We start from the raw sequence: 16583 nt of genomic DNA, 5'->3' as shown, positions 1-16583 counted from the left end.
TTCCTAATGTTATTAGGCACAGGCTTGTGATTCCGAAAATGGGTCGGATATGAAGTCGATCAGGCTTTTGCTGTACGCATTGTATTGATTGTTACGTTTCCTACTAGAATTCTTCGAATTTGGTTCTGAAAAAACTTCCCTCCCATGATCAATTTCGTTAAGGGGTTGTTATTGTTTGCGTTGATTGGCGATCAATAAGGATAACACATATGTGCTTTGATATCACTTGACATAGCGGAAGCTGGAAGCTAGTAACAACAATCAAAAGCTTCTTCGTCTTCTAATTAAAAGATAGACACAAGCCAAAAAGTTAAAAAAAACTATAAAAATCTGCAGTAAAATTTATGAACTTCTCAAAAATTCAAAACTTAACATTACACACACCTACCTTTGGTAAATGCTTGGAGCACAAGGAAAATTCTAAGCCTATTAAGGAAGTTCCTATAATAACAGAAAACTGAAATCAAATAAAATCTATAACTAAAATCCAAAACTTGGCGATTGCATCTTTCCTTATTCAATTCTTGCTATTAATGTGACAGCTGCTTGGGTAGTAATTTCCTTCTTGGTTTCGGGAACCCATGGATAGTCTCTGGTCGTACATTCCTTCTTGGGATTGGGAGCTCTCGAATGGTCTCTCGTGATGACGTTTCTGGAAGCCTTAGATTGTCTCTCGAGATGACATGTCGGGAACCCTCATATGGTCTCTCGTGATGCCATCTTCGGCCTCTAATGGTCTCTCTGACTAGCCTCTCACTTGATCTATTATGTGCATTTAAGTTGTCTTGTGGATGAAACTCATCTTTCTCAATGAGCTGCTCATCCAGATCATGCTGGATTTGAATGCGTGGTGTGTTCAAGGGAGAACAAATAAGAGGCTTGATTCCAACCAATTCAGGGTCGGGTAAAAACGTGTATGGAAGTTTGCTTTCATCCATTTTCCTGAAAGTTATGGAAATCCTGCAAAATCAAAATAGCAAAACGAATGATTCCAGATATATATAAACTTTTATTTCTATTTTGCTTGGGGCAGAAAGAAAATGAAAGCATACCTTTTTGTTGGGACTCCTGGAACACAATGTTTAGCAATATCGGCTCCATTACCATTTAGAATGAACACCGATCTGAAAATTGGAAAAATGACAATATTTTAGAAGCAAGAGATTAAAATGAAAAATCACCACCCACCCAACAACTAAATTCCAGATTAATTTTCCCATTTGCATGAATGATAAATTCATTTAAGCAAATATTAGTGAAAAATCAAGCATCCATATTCTATTAAAACATTAATCTACAACACAATGAATTCAATCATATGACATACCCGACAGGCAATGGTATAGAGACAGGCCCGGAAAACTCCCCTGGACCAACAACCTTCAAATTCGAACCAAAAACAATATTGCATTCACTCAAGAGTGAAAGAGTGCAAAACGGTCGGACAAAATCGTGATGGTCAATGTGAGGGGGAATGCAATCGCCTTCTTCATATATATTGACAATGCAACTGTTAGGGATACATGTTGGAGGCAAAATCTGCCATCTAACCATCCTCTTGATAACTTTCTTAAAGAGGGATGGTATGGGATCCACTTCTTCATCTCTTATTATGCCTGGAGGCTTCCCATTTTGATCCTGTAAGGTTGCAAAAACAGCATCATATGTTTTGTTATGGTTAATCACATGCTAAGAAGTAGTCAAATAAAAAGGTTAATACATAGAAGAATCATAAATTACCTTTGCATAATTGTAACAGCAACCAAATTGTATTGTGACACGCCCTTTACCGCGCATCCATTTTCTAGGTTCTGAATATGTACGTTCTGCAAAATAGCACAATCGAAAGGTGAGAAACTTGAACAATCACATTTTCTTCATACCGTAAACCACACAGACATTTATATAGAGAAAGCACATAACACTGAAAACTCCCCTCCCTTTGGCCATTTACTGCATAATTCTCTTATTTCTAATTTCACTGAGTATATATATATATATATATATATAGAGACATATTAATGTTTGTTAACTAAGTCCCAAAACATATAAAACATGATATTAACATATAATTCTCATATTTCTAATTGCAGAGTTAATTGACAAATTTTCAAAAAAGGGAACAAATTATTATGTTATAGTCTAAATAGAGAAGTGACAGTCAAGTTAGCTACATGAACATAAACTACAAGGGAAAGCCCACACAACTTGTGACAGAAATGACAACTATACCAAAAGAACAGAGAAACATGAGACTACTGCAAGAATCTTGGGTTTATTTTTTGACTCACTTTAGCACCATAAAACCCAGAGATTGAAACTGAAATGAAACATGTGCAAAACACAGCAGAAAATATCAAAGCAGGGGAAAATTACTAATCCAAACTTTTGAACACTTTGAATGGATCATAAAAGAAAGGGAGGATTCATATAACTATAAATACCTCTTAGCTTCCCTCTTTGCCCCATGCTTTGCAACAAGTAGACATATTCCACAATATTCTCCTGCTCCTTGGTATTAAACACCCGAGTGTGAAGCTCTAGGCCTCCAAGCACATTTATTTGTCTCCCCCCATCTATCCTCTCAGTATATTCGAAGTCTTTTTCCCTGATAACTTGAGATATTCTAATTTGCTCATTTTTCTCCTCGGATAAACCATTATCAAACCCAGAGGAAACTTTGCCTAGTCCATCTTTCAGTAATATTTTCAAATCCGAATGTTCAAATGAATTACGATTGTCGGTAACTGATTCGCCAGAAAAATTAGATGTGAATCTTTTCCGCCTTGACAAGTAGCTGTGTTCAGGTGTTTGGGGAGGGCTCTCGAGAGTACGCATTCGCTTACGAGGCGTCCTCCTGTAGAAAGAGTCTGAACCTTCAATGCCTTCATTCCACTTGGGTATTTCCCTCACTTTTCCTGCATCAAAAGAAACCAGTAAAGGAAAAGGTTAATTCAAGCATGGTTATCTATCAGAAATTTATGAGCATTAGTAAAACCAAGATAAATATGTAAATATTATATGATATTTCTATGAGAATTCCCCCAAAAGGAAACAAGTTTTACTGCCAGCCGGTTCAAATCCAAGCCTGCCTAGAACCCAAAATTACATGAAGTTGTCAATTTTTTGATGATTAAAAAAAAAAAAACAAAGGAATTCAACCATAAATTCCTGTTTCCAGCCAACCCACCTCATGCCTCACTTCAAATAGTTTATTCACCTTCTTTCCCAAACAATTTCTTAACGTGCATGGTTTTGTCTTTGATAGGTTTAGAATCCGTTGGGGAAAAGCAACCAAATACATTTCAAAACATGAAGACATGGGATGAAAGAGAAATTGTAACCAGAATCTGAAATTGATGTTTCAAAGAAAACTGAACAATAAAATATGTTCCAGTTATTAATAATAATAATACCCAAAGGGGTCAAAATTTGTCAAAGATAAGACTCAAACAGAAATTGCAATCAAACCCCAAACCTTAATTAGTCTTAGAATTCAAGAAACACAAAACCCTAATTCAAGATCAAGAATTCAAGAAACACACACCACCCCAATTCAAGATTGAGAATTCAAGAAACAAACCAACCCCAATTCAAGAAACACGACAACAATCATCAGACAAACAACGCTAAATAAAAAGAACCCTGCTGCATCTTTGTTCCAAAAAAACACTAAAAGAGAAAGATAAAGAATCAAACTCCAAAAAAACACTAAAAGAGAAAGAGAAAGAATGAAACAAAGGAAACAAAACAAAAAAAAAAAAAAAAAGGAAAAAAAGAAGATGGATTTTCTTACTGTTGAGAATGCGTCGAATACGAGCCTCCAGAAGAGGATAACACTGCCAGCAAAACCCTTCAGACAAGACCTCCAAAATCTCCTCACGCCCCAGAGTCTTCAGCAAATTCATGCAGCCCTCGCCGGCGCCAGAGTCGGAAGAGTTCTCGGTCAACTCCCCAGTCATCGTTCTAAATTTCAAGAATCTTTCAAAGCGCAACAAAGTATCAGAGCGAAAGAGAGAGAGCCAAAATTCTAAGAACCGATCCTGCTTGGTAGTCAATTGAGAGATGGAAAAAGAGCGAGAGAGAGAGAGATAGAATTTATTAGAAGAGGACTGAAGGTAATTTTCGTGTTTCTTTCCGACCAAGTCAAGGTCTTGGTCTATGAGTACTATGATTCCAACGGTATAATTACTTTAGTTTTTTTTTTGAATTTGGCGCGTGACACGCGTATAGAGTCCGATTTCAGCGCGTCTACCAAGAACTTATGCCGGAAGGGTAACGCGGGAATACAACCTGCGTATGAGCATCCAACAACATCTGAACAAAGATTAACTCAATCCGTTGCTTGGAGATTACAATGTTATTAATTGGGAAAATTTAATTAAGGACCCTTAAACTTTTACCCGTTTAAAAATATTCTTCTTGAACTTTAAAATCTCTCAATTTAGTCCTTTGAACTTTCAATTGCTTTCAATTTGGCCATCTCCCTTAGATTTTAAACGTCACATGACATTTATACCCCTGACTTTTGTATAAAATTACAACTTCTAAAACGTTTTTTTATTTAAAAAAAAAAAAACAAAAATCAGGAATATTTTGATCTTTTTTTGAATTTTTAACAGCTAAAATTAACGGAAGGGTCCAAATTGAGTGCAATTGAAAGTTCAGGGGACTAAATTGAGAGATTTTGAAGTTCAGAGAGAGTATTTCAAAACGGATGAAAGTTTGGGAGTCATTAGTGAAGTTTCCCCTTATTAATTCGAATTTCGTTTATCCAGGTAAAAAAAATAACAATGTAATCGACTCATTAAAAAAAAAAAAAAATCACTTTAGACCCGGAATTACTACCCGTTTTGAGAAGACTTTATAAATTTCAAAAACTTTCAATTTAACCCTTTAAACTTTCAATTTGATTAAATTGACATCTCATACCCATAAGATTTAGCCGTTAACTTCTAATGGAAATGCTTAAAAAGGCCAAATTACCCTTTGATTTTTTTTTTTTTTTGCTGACCCATGGCTGGGTCGTGGCTATACCCACGATGAGTCTCTTGCCGAGACCTACCTGGGTTATTGTGGGTCAAATTTTTTTTTTAATAACTCTATTTAAAAAAAATTAATTTGAAATTAAGGGTAAATTTGAAATTTTATAAAAAATAAATAAATAAATAAGTATGGGTATAAACGTCATTTTATCACTTTTAACGTTTAAAATCTGACGGAGGGGTCAATTGAATCAAATTGAAAATTCAGGGGGTTAAATTAAAAGTTTTTGAAATTTAGGGGGTCTTTTCAAAACGCGTGATAGTACAAGGTATAAAGTAAAGTTTCAAAAAAAAAAAAACAAAAACAAAAACAAAACAAAGTAATCCAATAATAATCTTCTCAAATTCAATAATAATTTAACTTTTTAAATACCAATAAATCAAAATTCATATCAAAATTCAATTGTGTTTTTCTTATCCTTTGAACATTACTTATTCCTTAAATATGTAAAAATACATGCTTTTTTAATAATAAAAATAAGATTGGAAGAAATTTTATTAAAAAGTAGGGAAAATTTTAGTTTGGCCTCCTGAACTTCCAACCCATTTTACAAACCCCCAACTTTCAAATATCTCACTTTGGACCCCTAAATTTTGAATTACTCACACTTAGGATCCCTCTATTAGTTTTTAACGTTAAACTCAAATGGTTTAACTTTTTATGCCCATTATACCCTCACCCGAAAACTACACTGTTTTGGGCAACAAACTACAGCACCCATCCCAGCCCAAAACAACACCGTTTTGGGCATTAATTTAATTTAATTAAAAAAAAAAGAAAAAAAAAAAAAGAGGAGGACCACCCCATTCTTGGCCAAGGGGGTGGCTTTTTTTTATTTATTTAATTTGAAATTTTGCTCTTTTTCTTTTTATTTTTTTAAAAAATAGATGTCCAAAGTGGTGTCGTTTTGGGCTAGGGTGGGTGATGTAGTTTTGGGCGTTTTTGAAATTTTAAGTGGACTGAGTGAGGATATAATAGGCATAAAAAGTCAAACCGTTTGAGTTTTACTAACAGAAGGGTCCTAAGTGAGAGTAGTTCAAAGTTTAAGGGTCTAAAGTGAAAATTTTGAAAGTTGAGAGAGTTTATAAAATTGACTCAAAGTTCATAAACCCAAAAATTTTCCCAAAAAAGTATGTACATCTTAGGTTCCATTTGGTATAATTTACTGGTGGTTTTTTTGAATTTTGCGCGTGACTCGCGTATAGAGCCTGATTTCAGCGCGTCTCCCAAGAGCTTATGCCGGAAGGGAAACGCGGGAATACAACCTGCGTATGAGCATCCAACAACATTTAAACAAAGGAGTCTACAAGATTAACTCAATCGGTTGGTTGGAGATTAGTTTTATGGATGTTAATAGTTTGAATTTTCTTTATGGGAAAAATATAAAAATTTCTCAAAATTATCAGTCCTTTTTTGAAAAAATTTCAAGATGTTTAAAATGTGCTAAAGTAGCCCATCAAACTACTAAAGTGGGTAAAAAATGCCACATATTTTTTTAATTCCAATAATACTCTTATTCTTCTAAAAACTAAAATAAAAAACTAAAAAAATTTAATTTTTTTTTTTTTGAAAAAAAAAACAAAAAAGAAAAATGGAAAGGGCAGGCTTTCCCTTTTTTTTTTTTTTTTTTTTTTTTTTTAAGTTTATATATATATATATATATATATATATATATAAACTTTTTTTATTAAGAATGACATGTGTCGCTATTTTTATTGTTGTTGACATCACATTTAACAGAATTTGTCACTTATTTTTTTTTAACGGAATTTAATTTCAGGGACTAAATTTTTTTTTTTTTGGAATATTTCAGAAAGGGAAATATGCTTGTTGTTCTTCTAGTGTTGTCTCGGTGTCCTCCCAACTGTGATATGGCTTTTAAAATTACTTATAGATTAAAAGTCAATAATGATAATCTCAAATTCAACGGTAATTTTAAAAGACACATCACAGTTGGGAGGACACTAGGGGAACACTAGAAGAACACATAGCATTTCCCTTTCAAAAACCTTTGATTTTATTTTCTTATGACATAAAGCGATTTATAATTTAGGCTAATTACAATAACTAATTATTTATTTATTCTTTTTTTTTTTGTATTTATTCGTCCATTGGGTTTTTTTTTTCTTTTTAATTTTTTTTTAAAATTTTTTTAATTTTTTAAAAGAATAGGGGTATTATACTATTATAGGAATATAACAAAATAAGTGGAATTTTTCTTTTTTTTTAGGGAATCTTTCATATTGATTCATTGAAAAAAGATCAAAGCATAAAGCTCTGATAAATCATAACAAAAACTATAAGGTTACAATGTCATAGAGCCAAGCATAACAATTTTATAATGAAGTCCTATCTATAACTTCAATATTCACTAACCTTGTCTAATCTTCAATTACAGAATATATATGCTCTAGGCAGACTCAATCTAATACATAGGTAGCTCATATTCGCAACTTTTATTTTCTTAGCCAAGGGAGTAAAACCCTCACACTGAAACTAATCCTCCTAAACCTAAAGGCCAAGATAAAAACCTTCACAAAACACAATAAAAAAAATAGCAAACAGCTACAATAGTCGAGGCGAGGGAGGTGAAGTGCACTGGCCGGCACGTGGTGGACGAGATGGAGTCGTTTTACGCCAATGGGCAGCTGAGGAGCTAGGGAGCACAGTGAGCCAGCGCGTGGTTGAGCAAAACCAGTTAAGAAGACTAGATCTAGATTTGAAAAACTAGATATAAAGTCCAACCGAATTGTAGATAGGATTGATTACAGTTTAAATGGCTTATTTGATACATTTTGGTAGTTTGATGGGCTACTTTAGTATCTTTTGATCATTGTGGGACTCTATCGCAAACGACTGTTAGTTTGGGGGATAAAAAAAAAAAAAAAACCCTTTAGACCTCTAAACTAGTGCATGTTTTAAGAAGACCCCAAAATTTAAAAAACTCTCAATTTAACTCGATGAACTTTCGATTTGATTCAATTAACTCTCATCCGTCAGATTTAGCTGTTAACTTCTAACAAAAATGCCAAAAAATACCAAATTACCCTTCGATTTTTATTTTTTATTTTTATTTTTTGACCCACAGTGGGTCTCTGGCCGAGACCTGCTTGGGTCACCAGGTGACCCACCTAGGTTACCATGGGTCAATTTTTTTTTTTTAATTTTTAATTTTATAAAAAGAATCAAGGATATAAGTGTCATTTTACTACTTTTAACGTTTAAAATTTGATGAATGGGTCAATTGAGTCAATTGAAAGTTCAGGGAGTTAAATTGAAAGTTTTTTAAATTTATGAGATATTCTCAAAACGCGTGGTAATTTAGGGGTCTTAAGTGAAGTTTTTTTTTTTAAAAAAAAAAAACAACATAAGCCAATAATAATCTGCTCAAATTCAATAATAATTTGACTTTTAAAATCACTAATAAATCAAAATCTAATAAAGATCATATCAAAATTCAATTATGTTTTTGTTCTCCTTTGAACATTACTTATTCCTTAAAGAATAAGTTGTGTGATACAGTCACAATTTAAACCCAACTTTGACCCAACTTCTAAACCAAATTTATCTCTCTCTCTCTCTAGTTGAAGGCTCTCTCTCTCCTCCACATGCAGTTTTTATTTTTTATTTTTTAAACTTAAGAGAAAAGGTGGGCCAAAGTTGGATTTAACTTGTGCCTTTATAATTTTCCTTCCTTAAATATGAAAAAATACATGCTTTTTTAATAATAAGGGAAAAGTGTTACCCCTAAAGTTTGGGGTGATTTTTAATTCGACTTCCAATGTTTCAATTTTTGCAATGCACCTCCTAAACTTACAAATTTTTGCAATTTGACAAATTTTATCCCAAAATTTTCATATTGCCCATAATTTTTATTTTATTTTTTTTTATAAAAAATTAAAAAAAAAAATCGAGAGGTGCATTGCAAAAATTAAAACATTGGAGGTCGAATTGAAAATCACCCCAAACTTTTGGGTAAAATGTAATTTTCCCTAATAATAAAAATAAGATTGTAAGAAATTTTATTTGAAAAAGTATGTTCTTCTTAGTACTATTAAAAAAAAAAAAAAGCATATATTTCTTTAATATTAATAAAAAAATGTCATTTTTATAAATTACTCCAATCCAATATCCAAAACCAGAGTTTCAAATTATGGCACCCATTCATGAGGATGTCCCACCCAGATTGCTTTCTTTGCTCAGAAACCATGTGCTCCTCACTCCTCACTACAACAAAACGACAAAATTCCCACCCCCAATGTCGTGGTCCTCCGAGACAACAAAATGCCCTTCAAACAGCATATGTCCAATTCGGCCTCTATTAAACCTTTCCTCAAATAATAATAATTAGGTAAAATTTCAGTTTGCCCCCGAACTTTCAATCAATTTGACAAATATTTTCTGAATTTCAAACTCTCTCACTTTATCTTTTGAACTTTCAATTTTTTTCATTTTTCCCCCTCTATTAGTTTTCACAATTAAACTCAAACGGTTTGACATTTTGTGCCCATTATACCGTCAATAAAAACTACACCGTTTTGGGCTCCAAAACTACACCACTACCCAGCCCAAAATAATGTTGTTTTGAGCATTATATTTTTTTAAAAAATAAAATAAAAGAAAAAAAAATAAAAGCAAAATATTAAAAAAAATAAATAAAAAAAGACCAAAATTTGGGGGCTCCAGCCACCCCTTGGCCTAAATGGGGTGGCCAGACCACCCCAATTTTGACAAGCCACCCCCTGGCCAGTCTGGGGGTGGTCGAACCACCCCCATGGCCAAGGTGGTGGTCCGGCCAACCCCAAAAGCCCCCCCCAAAAAAAAGGGGGGGGGGGGGGGTCAGGTGTTTTGGGGGTGACCGGACCACCCCCAAGGGGCTGGGGGTGGTTTCGGCCACCGCCTACCGGGCGTATGGGGTGGCCCCAAGCCCGGACCACCCCTAAAAGCCCAAGCCCATTCTCCCGTACAAATTTTTTTGGGCTTTTGGGGGGTGGCCGGACCACCCCCAAGGGGCTGGGGGTGGTTTCAGCCACCCCCCCCCCCCCCCCCCCTTTTTTTTGTTTTGGCCTTTTGGGGGTGGTCGGACCACCCCTTTGGCCAAGAACCACCCCCAGATCGGCTAGAGGGTGGCTCTAGCCACCCCGATTTTGGTCTTCTTCTTCTTCTTCTTTTTTTTAATTATTTTTTATTAATATTTGCTTTTTCTTTTTTCTTTTTTCTTTTTTTTTTTTAAAAAAAAAATTAATTTTAATGTCTAAAACGACGTTGTTTTGGGCTAGGTGAGTGTTGTAGTTTTAGGGCCCAAAATAGTGTAGTTTTGGGATGAGGGTATAATGGGCATAAAAAGTCAAACCGTTTGACTTTAACGTTGAAAATGAAAAGAGGAGTCCAAATTGAAAGCAAATCAAAGTTTAGGGGTCTAAAATGAGAGATTTGAAAGTTGAGGGGGGCTTTGTCAAATTGGCTAGAAGTTCAAGGGGCAAACTGAAGTTTCTCCTAATTATTATTATTATTATTATTATTTTCTACTAATAGATCTCCATGTCACCGAGCTTTGGATTGATACCATCCAATGGTTTTCCTTATCAAGGTCGACATTGAATCACCATCTTGACTAGCTTTGATGACTGTCCATAGAGGATAACTTCTATAAGGAGCTGGGGTAAACCAGCTCCTTTGTGCCTACCAATAGGAATTGGTCACATAGGATTATTGTTCTAAACCAAATAAGTACGAAAACACTAGACTATTTAGGTTTTTTCAAAAAAAATAAAAAATTATAAGATTGTGAGGGGAGCTAGGGGTTGCTGCGCCGCCACCCCCGGCCCATCTGGGGTGGCCGAAGAGCCACCCTCATGGGCTGGGGTGGCCCGCGTGGCCACCTTCGCCCATGGGGTGGCTCGCCGGCCACCCTAGATGGGCTGGGCGCGACCACCTCTAGCAGATTTGGGGTGGCTGGCAAGCCTAGATTATTTAGGTTTTTTTCTTTTTCTTTTTCTTTTTTTAAGAAGATTGTGAGCGGGGCTGGGGGTGGCGGCGCGGCCACCCCCAGCCCCGCTCACAATCTTATTAAAAAAAGAAAAAGAAAAAACCTAAATAATCTAGTGTTTTTGTGCTTATTTGATTTGGTGCAATAATCCTATGTGGCCAATTCCTATTGGTGGGAACAAAGGAGCTGGTGTAAACCAGCTCCTTATAGAAGTTATCCTCCTGTCGATAACAGTACTAGTGTTTGATGGTGCATATGATGATCACACTATTATAAATGTGGTCATCCCCACACTAGATTATAGAATTGTTACTAGAAGGTAATAAAACTTCTAGTAAAGGTAACCGGTCAAGAGAAGTGACTCTTGGTCAAGAGTCGAGTTAGAACTCTATAAATAGAGTCCTATGAGAACACAAATAGTATCCAATAAAATATATCTTATGTACGTTTGTTTTCTTACATTAGAAAGTCTGTTCTTTAAAGTTTATTGTTCTCCACAGGATTTCCACCCTAACGGGAGAAATCCTTCCTGCAATTAATCCTTTAGAATTCCAACTATTCAGGTATGAGTGAAAATGATTATGTGGGAGAATTTGTAAATCAAATGTAGCTAATTGCAAAGGAACTTGCAAATGCTGGTCATCATGTATCAGACAAAATGCAAGTGACAACCATACTCATTGGCTTCCCCTTATCATGGGAACATGTGGTAACTTCTTTAACACATAGTGGAAAAGAAGTGTCCTTGGTTTCTCTACTAGTGCTAATCGTTCTCAAAGAAGAAAGAATGAAAAGAAGAAGGGGAGAAGGAACATCAAGCAATTTAAAGATGGCCCAAAACATACCTCAGACCGTTCGAGCTCCTACATTCAGAGGCAAACCCAAAAAGTTCAAAAGAAAATAGAAGGGTAAGCCAAAAGGTAAAGTCAAAATCAAAGGAGTATGCTTCATATGTGGAAAAGTTTGACACTTTAAAGCACATTGTCCAAAAATCCATAGCGGTAAAAGACAGTAGGAGATTGTAATGACGATCACTGAAGTAATGATGGCAGAACCAGCTTCAAACTCATGGTGGATAGATTCAGCAGCAACAAGACACATCACAAGGGGTAGAGAATTTTTTGTGGACTTCAAAGAGAAAGATGCTGAAGAGTATAAAGTTTACATGGGCAATAACACCTATAGTAACGTGTTAGGAGAAGGAAAGTGTAAGATTTATGTCAAAGGTTTAGTTATTGTTTTGCATGATGTTTTGTATGTTCCTAGTATCCTGAGAAATCTAATATCAATTCCAGTATTAAATAACAAAGGATACAGGATAAAATTCAAATCTAGGAAGGTCTACATGAGGAAATTGAATACTTCTGTAAAGAGTACAAAAGTAGATAATATGTATTTAATTAAAGTTAATAATAAAGTTTCAATTTCACATTACTCATGCGTGTCTGAAAGTAGTTCTTATCTATGGCATTTAAGACTAGGCCATATTAATAAAAATAAATTGATAAGAATGAGCAAAAGTGGATTACTACCTTCCATTAATTCTGGAGATTTTAATATATGTGAATCATGTATTAAAGGAGAAATGATTATCAAGTCTTTTTCAAAACATTGGAAATCATCAAAATTATTAGATGTAATTCACTCAGATATTTGCGGACCATTCAGAACTAAGACTCATAGAGGAATGGAATACTTTATTACCTTCATTGATGATTATTTAAGGTATGGATATATCTACCTCATCAAAAACAAATTTGAAGCTATTGATAAGTTCAAATAATTCAAATTAGAGGTAAAAAAATAGTTAAGGAGATCTATCAAAACCTTGAATAATGATAGGGGGAGAATATAAAGCTATGGATAATTTCTGCAAAGAAAATGGGATAAAACATTTGTACACAATATCATATAAGCCTCAACAAAATGATATTGCAGAAAGAAGAAATAGAACTTTAATGGGAATGACAAGATCAATGATGGCATTTACTGACTTGCCTATCCATTTTTTGGGGGAAGCCTTATCCACATCAGCTTACATACTCAATAGGATTAAGACAAAATCCAAACCTTTAACTCCCTATGAGATCTGCACAGGCCTGAAACCCAACATAGAAAATCTAAGAGTTCGGGGATGCAAAGCTCATGTACTTATCCCAAAACCTTTAAGGGATAAATTAAAAGATAAAACATGGGAATGCAAGTTCATAGGATATGTTGAGAATGGTAGTGGATATCGATTCTACCATTCTGAGAAGGGATTGATAGAAAGTTGATATGCTGTTTTTCTTGAAAATTCAGATCAAATAACTTCTATTAGGGTTGGGCACGGGTTGGGGCAGGGCGGGTAACGGACTTTTTCCCACCCGCCCCGCACCTTGCGGGTTTTGGGATTTTCAACCCGCCACCTTAGCACAATGAGCAATATCCGCGCGGGTTCAGGTGTTGAGGGGCGGGGAAATCGTCTGCGGGTTGGGTTCTTTTCCTCCATTTAGTCTGGTTTTTTCTCCTCCATTTTCGTCTCGCCTATTCTGCAGATTTCTTTTCCTCCTACACAACCACAACCCAACATCAGAACCTATAAACAACCTATAAACAAGGGAAACGAAAATTTATTTGTTTGAACAAACAACCCAACATCAAATTAATGAATTTATCAAGAGATCTCTTGGATCCCATTCATGAAAGAGGTCTAAAGGGAGAAAAAAAACTTGGATTGTAGTCTGTGGAGGTGGGAGCGGCGCAACAGCGTTTGAAGAGGTGGAGGGTGGCGCAGACGAGAGACAGAGAGAGAGCCACTAATGAGAGAGAACAAGAGAGACGAAGAGAGAGCAAGAGAACGAGAGAGAGCGAGAGAGATGAAGAGAGAGTAAGAGAACAAGAGAGGGATTGAGGGAGAAAAGCGGCAGAACAAAATAGAGAGAGAAGAGTTAGGGTTAGTATCTAGGGTTTTTTCCTTTTTATACTAATGCGGGTTGGATCGGGGTGGGGTGGGTACCCGCAGGGAAAAAAATTCCTATGCCCGTAACCCGCCCCGCCCCGCACGGGTTGGATAAATCCTATCCAAACCCGAAAAAATACACACAAAACCAGCGTGGGGCGAGGCGGGGCAGGTCTACGGGTTGGGCAGGTTTTTGCCCACCCCTAACTTCTATGGAAGATATCATACTATTATAAGATGAAGCATCTACACAAGAAAATTCAGATCAAATCACCCCTATGAAAGAAATCAAACTACTAGAAGATGAAGAATCTGCACAATCAGTACCTATGGAAAGTTCATTTGAAGCCGAAAACATTACAAATGTCCAGGATAGTGGGAGTAAAAGAAGATTGGATCTCAATAGCTCTAATCATGAAAATAGTGGGAGAGTTAAAAGACAAAGACGACCATCAGTTATACTTAAAGATTATTATGTACTAAGTATAGATGATATAAATTTACAAGATGATCCGACTAGTTTCAAAGAAGCTGTAAAAGGTGATGATGCAGACAAATGGATTGATGCAATGAATGACAAACTAAACTCAATCAACAAAAATGACGTCTGGGAGCTCACAGATCTACCACACCAAAGAAAAGCTATTGGATGTAAATGGGTACTGAAGAAGAAATTCAAAGCAGATGGAAGTCTTGATAAATACAAGGCTAGGTTAGTAGCCAAAGGATTCACTCAACAATCAGGTGTGGACTTCGTTGATACTTATTCACCCGTAGCAAAATTTACCTCAGTAAGAATAATCATGTCCATAATAGCTAAGATGGATTTAGAGTTGTACCAATTAGAAGTAAAAATAGCATTTCTAAACAGAGAATTGAAAGAAGACATCTATATGGCTCAACTTCAAGGGTTTTACGTGAATAGACATGAAGAAAGGGTTTATAAATTAAAGAGGTCATTGTACGGGCTTAAGCAATCCTCAAGACAATGATACTTAAAATTTCATGAGGCTATCACGGCGATCGGCTTCGAGGTAAGTCCACTAGATTATTGTGTTTACTTATATAATGACAATGATAAGTTAACTATATTATCATTATATGTAGATGACATACTATTGATTGGAAATTACTTGGAAATGATTCAACGAACAAAGAATTTCTTAGCATTTAAGTTTGAAATGAAAGACATGGGTAAAACAACTTATGTCTTGGGAATAAAAATTTCAAGGGATAGGACCTCAAAATTTTTATACTTAGATCAAGAGAAATATATATAAAAGGTACTTAGAAGGTTTAATATGGATAAATGTAAACCTCTAAGTACACCTATTTCAAATGGTCAACATTTGAGCAAAACAATGTGTCCTTGAGACCAAACATAAATTCTTAAAATGGAAAACGTCCCCTATGCCCAAGCAGTGGGCAGTCTTATGTATGCTATGACAAGCACACGACTGGATATTTGTCATGCTGTAGGATTGGTTAGTATATATCAATCTAATCCAGGAAATGAGCATTGGAAAGTGGTAAAAAGAATATTCAGGTATCTGCAAGGAACTAAAAACATGGGTTTATGTTTTGGATTAGAAGATCTAAACATTGCAGGATACACTGACACGGATTTTGTAGGAGATGTAGATGATAGAAAATCTACCAGTGGCCATATATTCTTATCTGGGGGCACAATTGTTTCTTGGTTAAGTAAGAAACAAAATTGTGTTGCAAAATCCATAATGGAAGCTGAGTATATATCATGCAACACAACGGTAAGCAATGCTGTTTGGATTAAGCGTTTTATTAGAAGTATAAATTTTGGAATGCAAGATGGACTTGTCAATGTATTTTGTGATAATAAGTTTGCCATCTCTTTAATAAAAAGTGGAGCTCAAAGTTCCAAAGGCAAACACATTGACATAAGTTATCACTATATTCAAGATATAGTCGAGATAAGTGAAATAAAAGTTGAATTTATTCCCTTAATAGAGATGGTAGCTGATTCCATGACCAAAGGGTTAACTCTAGATAAATTTAGAAAGCATGTAGCAAAAATGGGATTAAGGAAAACTTAAGAAAAGACTACATGGTAAGAACAACATAATCAAAAGGATTTAGGGACGCCTGAATGAATGATGGTATGTGTTTCTTTCGCCTCATTAAAATATTTTTTGGGCAAATGACACTTGTAAAATAACATACATTTTGAGCTGACATAAATGTAAAGTCCACTCAAAGGCATTATGTTAAGTTTGGTATAATATCTGTATATGATAGAATAATGAATCATTGGAAAAAAGTTTCAATATAAATCTCAAATAGGGATAACCTTGGAGATAAGAAATTGAATGAGAAATGCAATACAAGTCTACATATGGTTAGTATGTAAAAATCATTCATTTTAGTTTGGGTGTGGATTGTATTCCCAACTATGGATAATTAATGTTATTTGCTTAAATTACACAGCAAATAAAGTTACCACTAGTATGTCGTCAATAAGACACATATGGTAAAAATGTGCAATCAGATGAAATAACTTAAGTGTGCACACGTCATAGAATGTTATTATCTGATCATTGTCTGTAAGTATAAATAGATGAGTAGTTGACA

The 16583-nt window shown here is 35.1% G+C and overlaps 1 protein-coding gene across 1 annotated transcript; it reads right to left on the bottom strand.

Annotated features, from left to right (window-relative positions):
* Nucleotides 1-256: 256 nt before the first annotated feature.
* On the bottom strand, nt 257-4112 carry LOC132191800 (uncharacterized). Its single transcript, XM_059606906.2, has 6 exons — nt 3797-4112; nt 2445-2918; nt 1741-1826; nt 1328-1638; nt 1053-1124; nt 257-960 (listed from the first exon to the last, which is right to left on the bottom strand). Exons 1-6 carry the CDS (start codon nt 3960-3962, stop codon nt 531-533), a joined length of 1539 nt encoding a protein of 512 aa, XP_059462889.2. The 5' UTR covers nt 3963-4112; the 3' UTR covers nt 257-530.
* Nucleotides 4113-16583: the final 12471 nt, after the last annotated feature.

This window comes from Corylus avellana, chromosome 2 (assembly GCF_965113065.1).
Source record: "Corylus avellana chromosome 2, dhCorAvel1.hap1.2, whole genome shotgun sequence".
NCBI lineage: Eukaryota > Viridiplantae > Streptophyta > Magnoliopsida > Fagales > Betulaceae > Corylus > Corylus avellana.
The sequence above is the reverse complement of the archived record's forward strand: the minus strand, read 5'-3'. Positions and strand labels throughout refer to the sequence as shown.

What these genes read in the sequence shown, in the direction of transcription:
- LOC132191800 (XM_059606906.2), bottom strand. Translation starts at nt 3,962, where the DNA reads ATGACTGGGGAGTTGACCGAGAACTCTTCCGACTCTGGCGCCGGCGAG. An exon ending in TATTCGACGCATTCTCAACA is followed by an intron (nt 2,919 to 3,796) that starts GTAAGAAAATCC and finishes CTTTTGATGCAG; the next exon opens with GAAAAGTGAGGGAAATACCC. An exon ending in CCAGGAGTCCCAACAAAAAG is followed by an intron (nt 961 to 1,052) that starts GTATGCTTTCAT and finishes TTGATTTTGCAG; the next exon opens with GATTTCCATAACTTTCAGGA.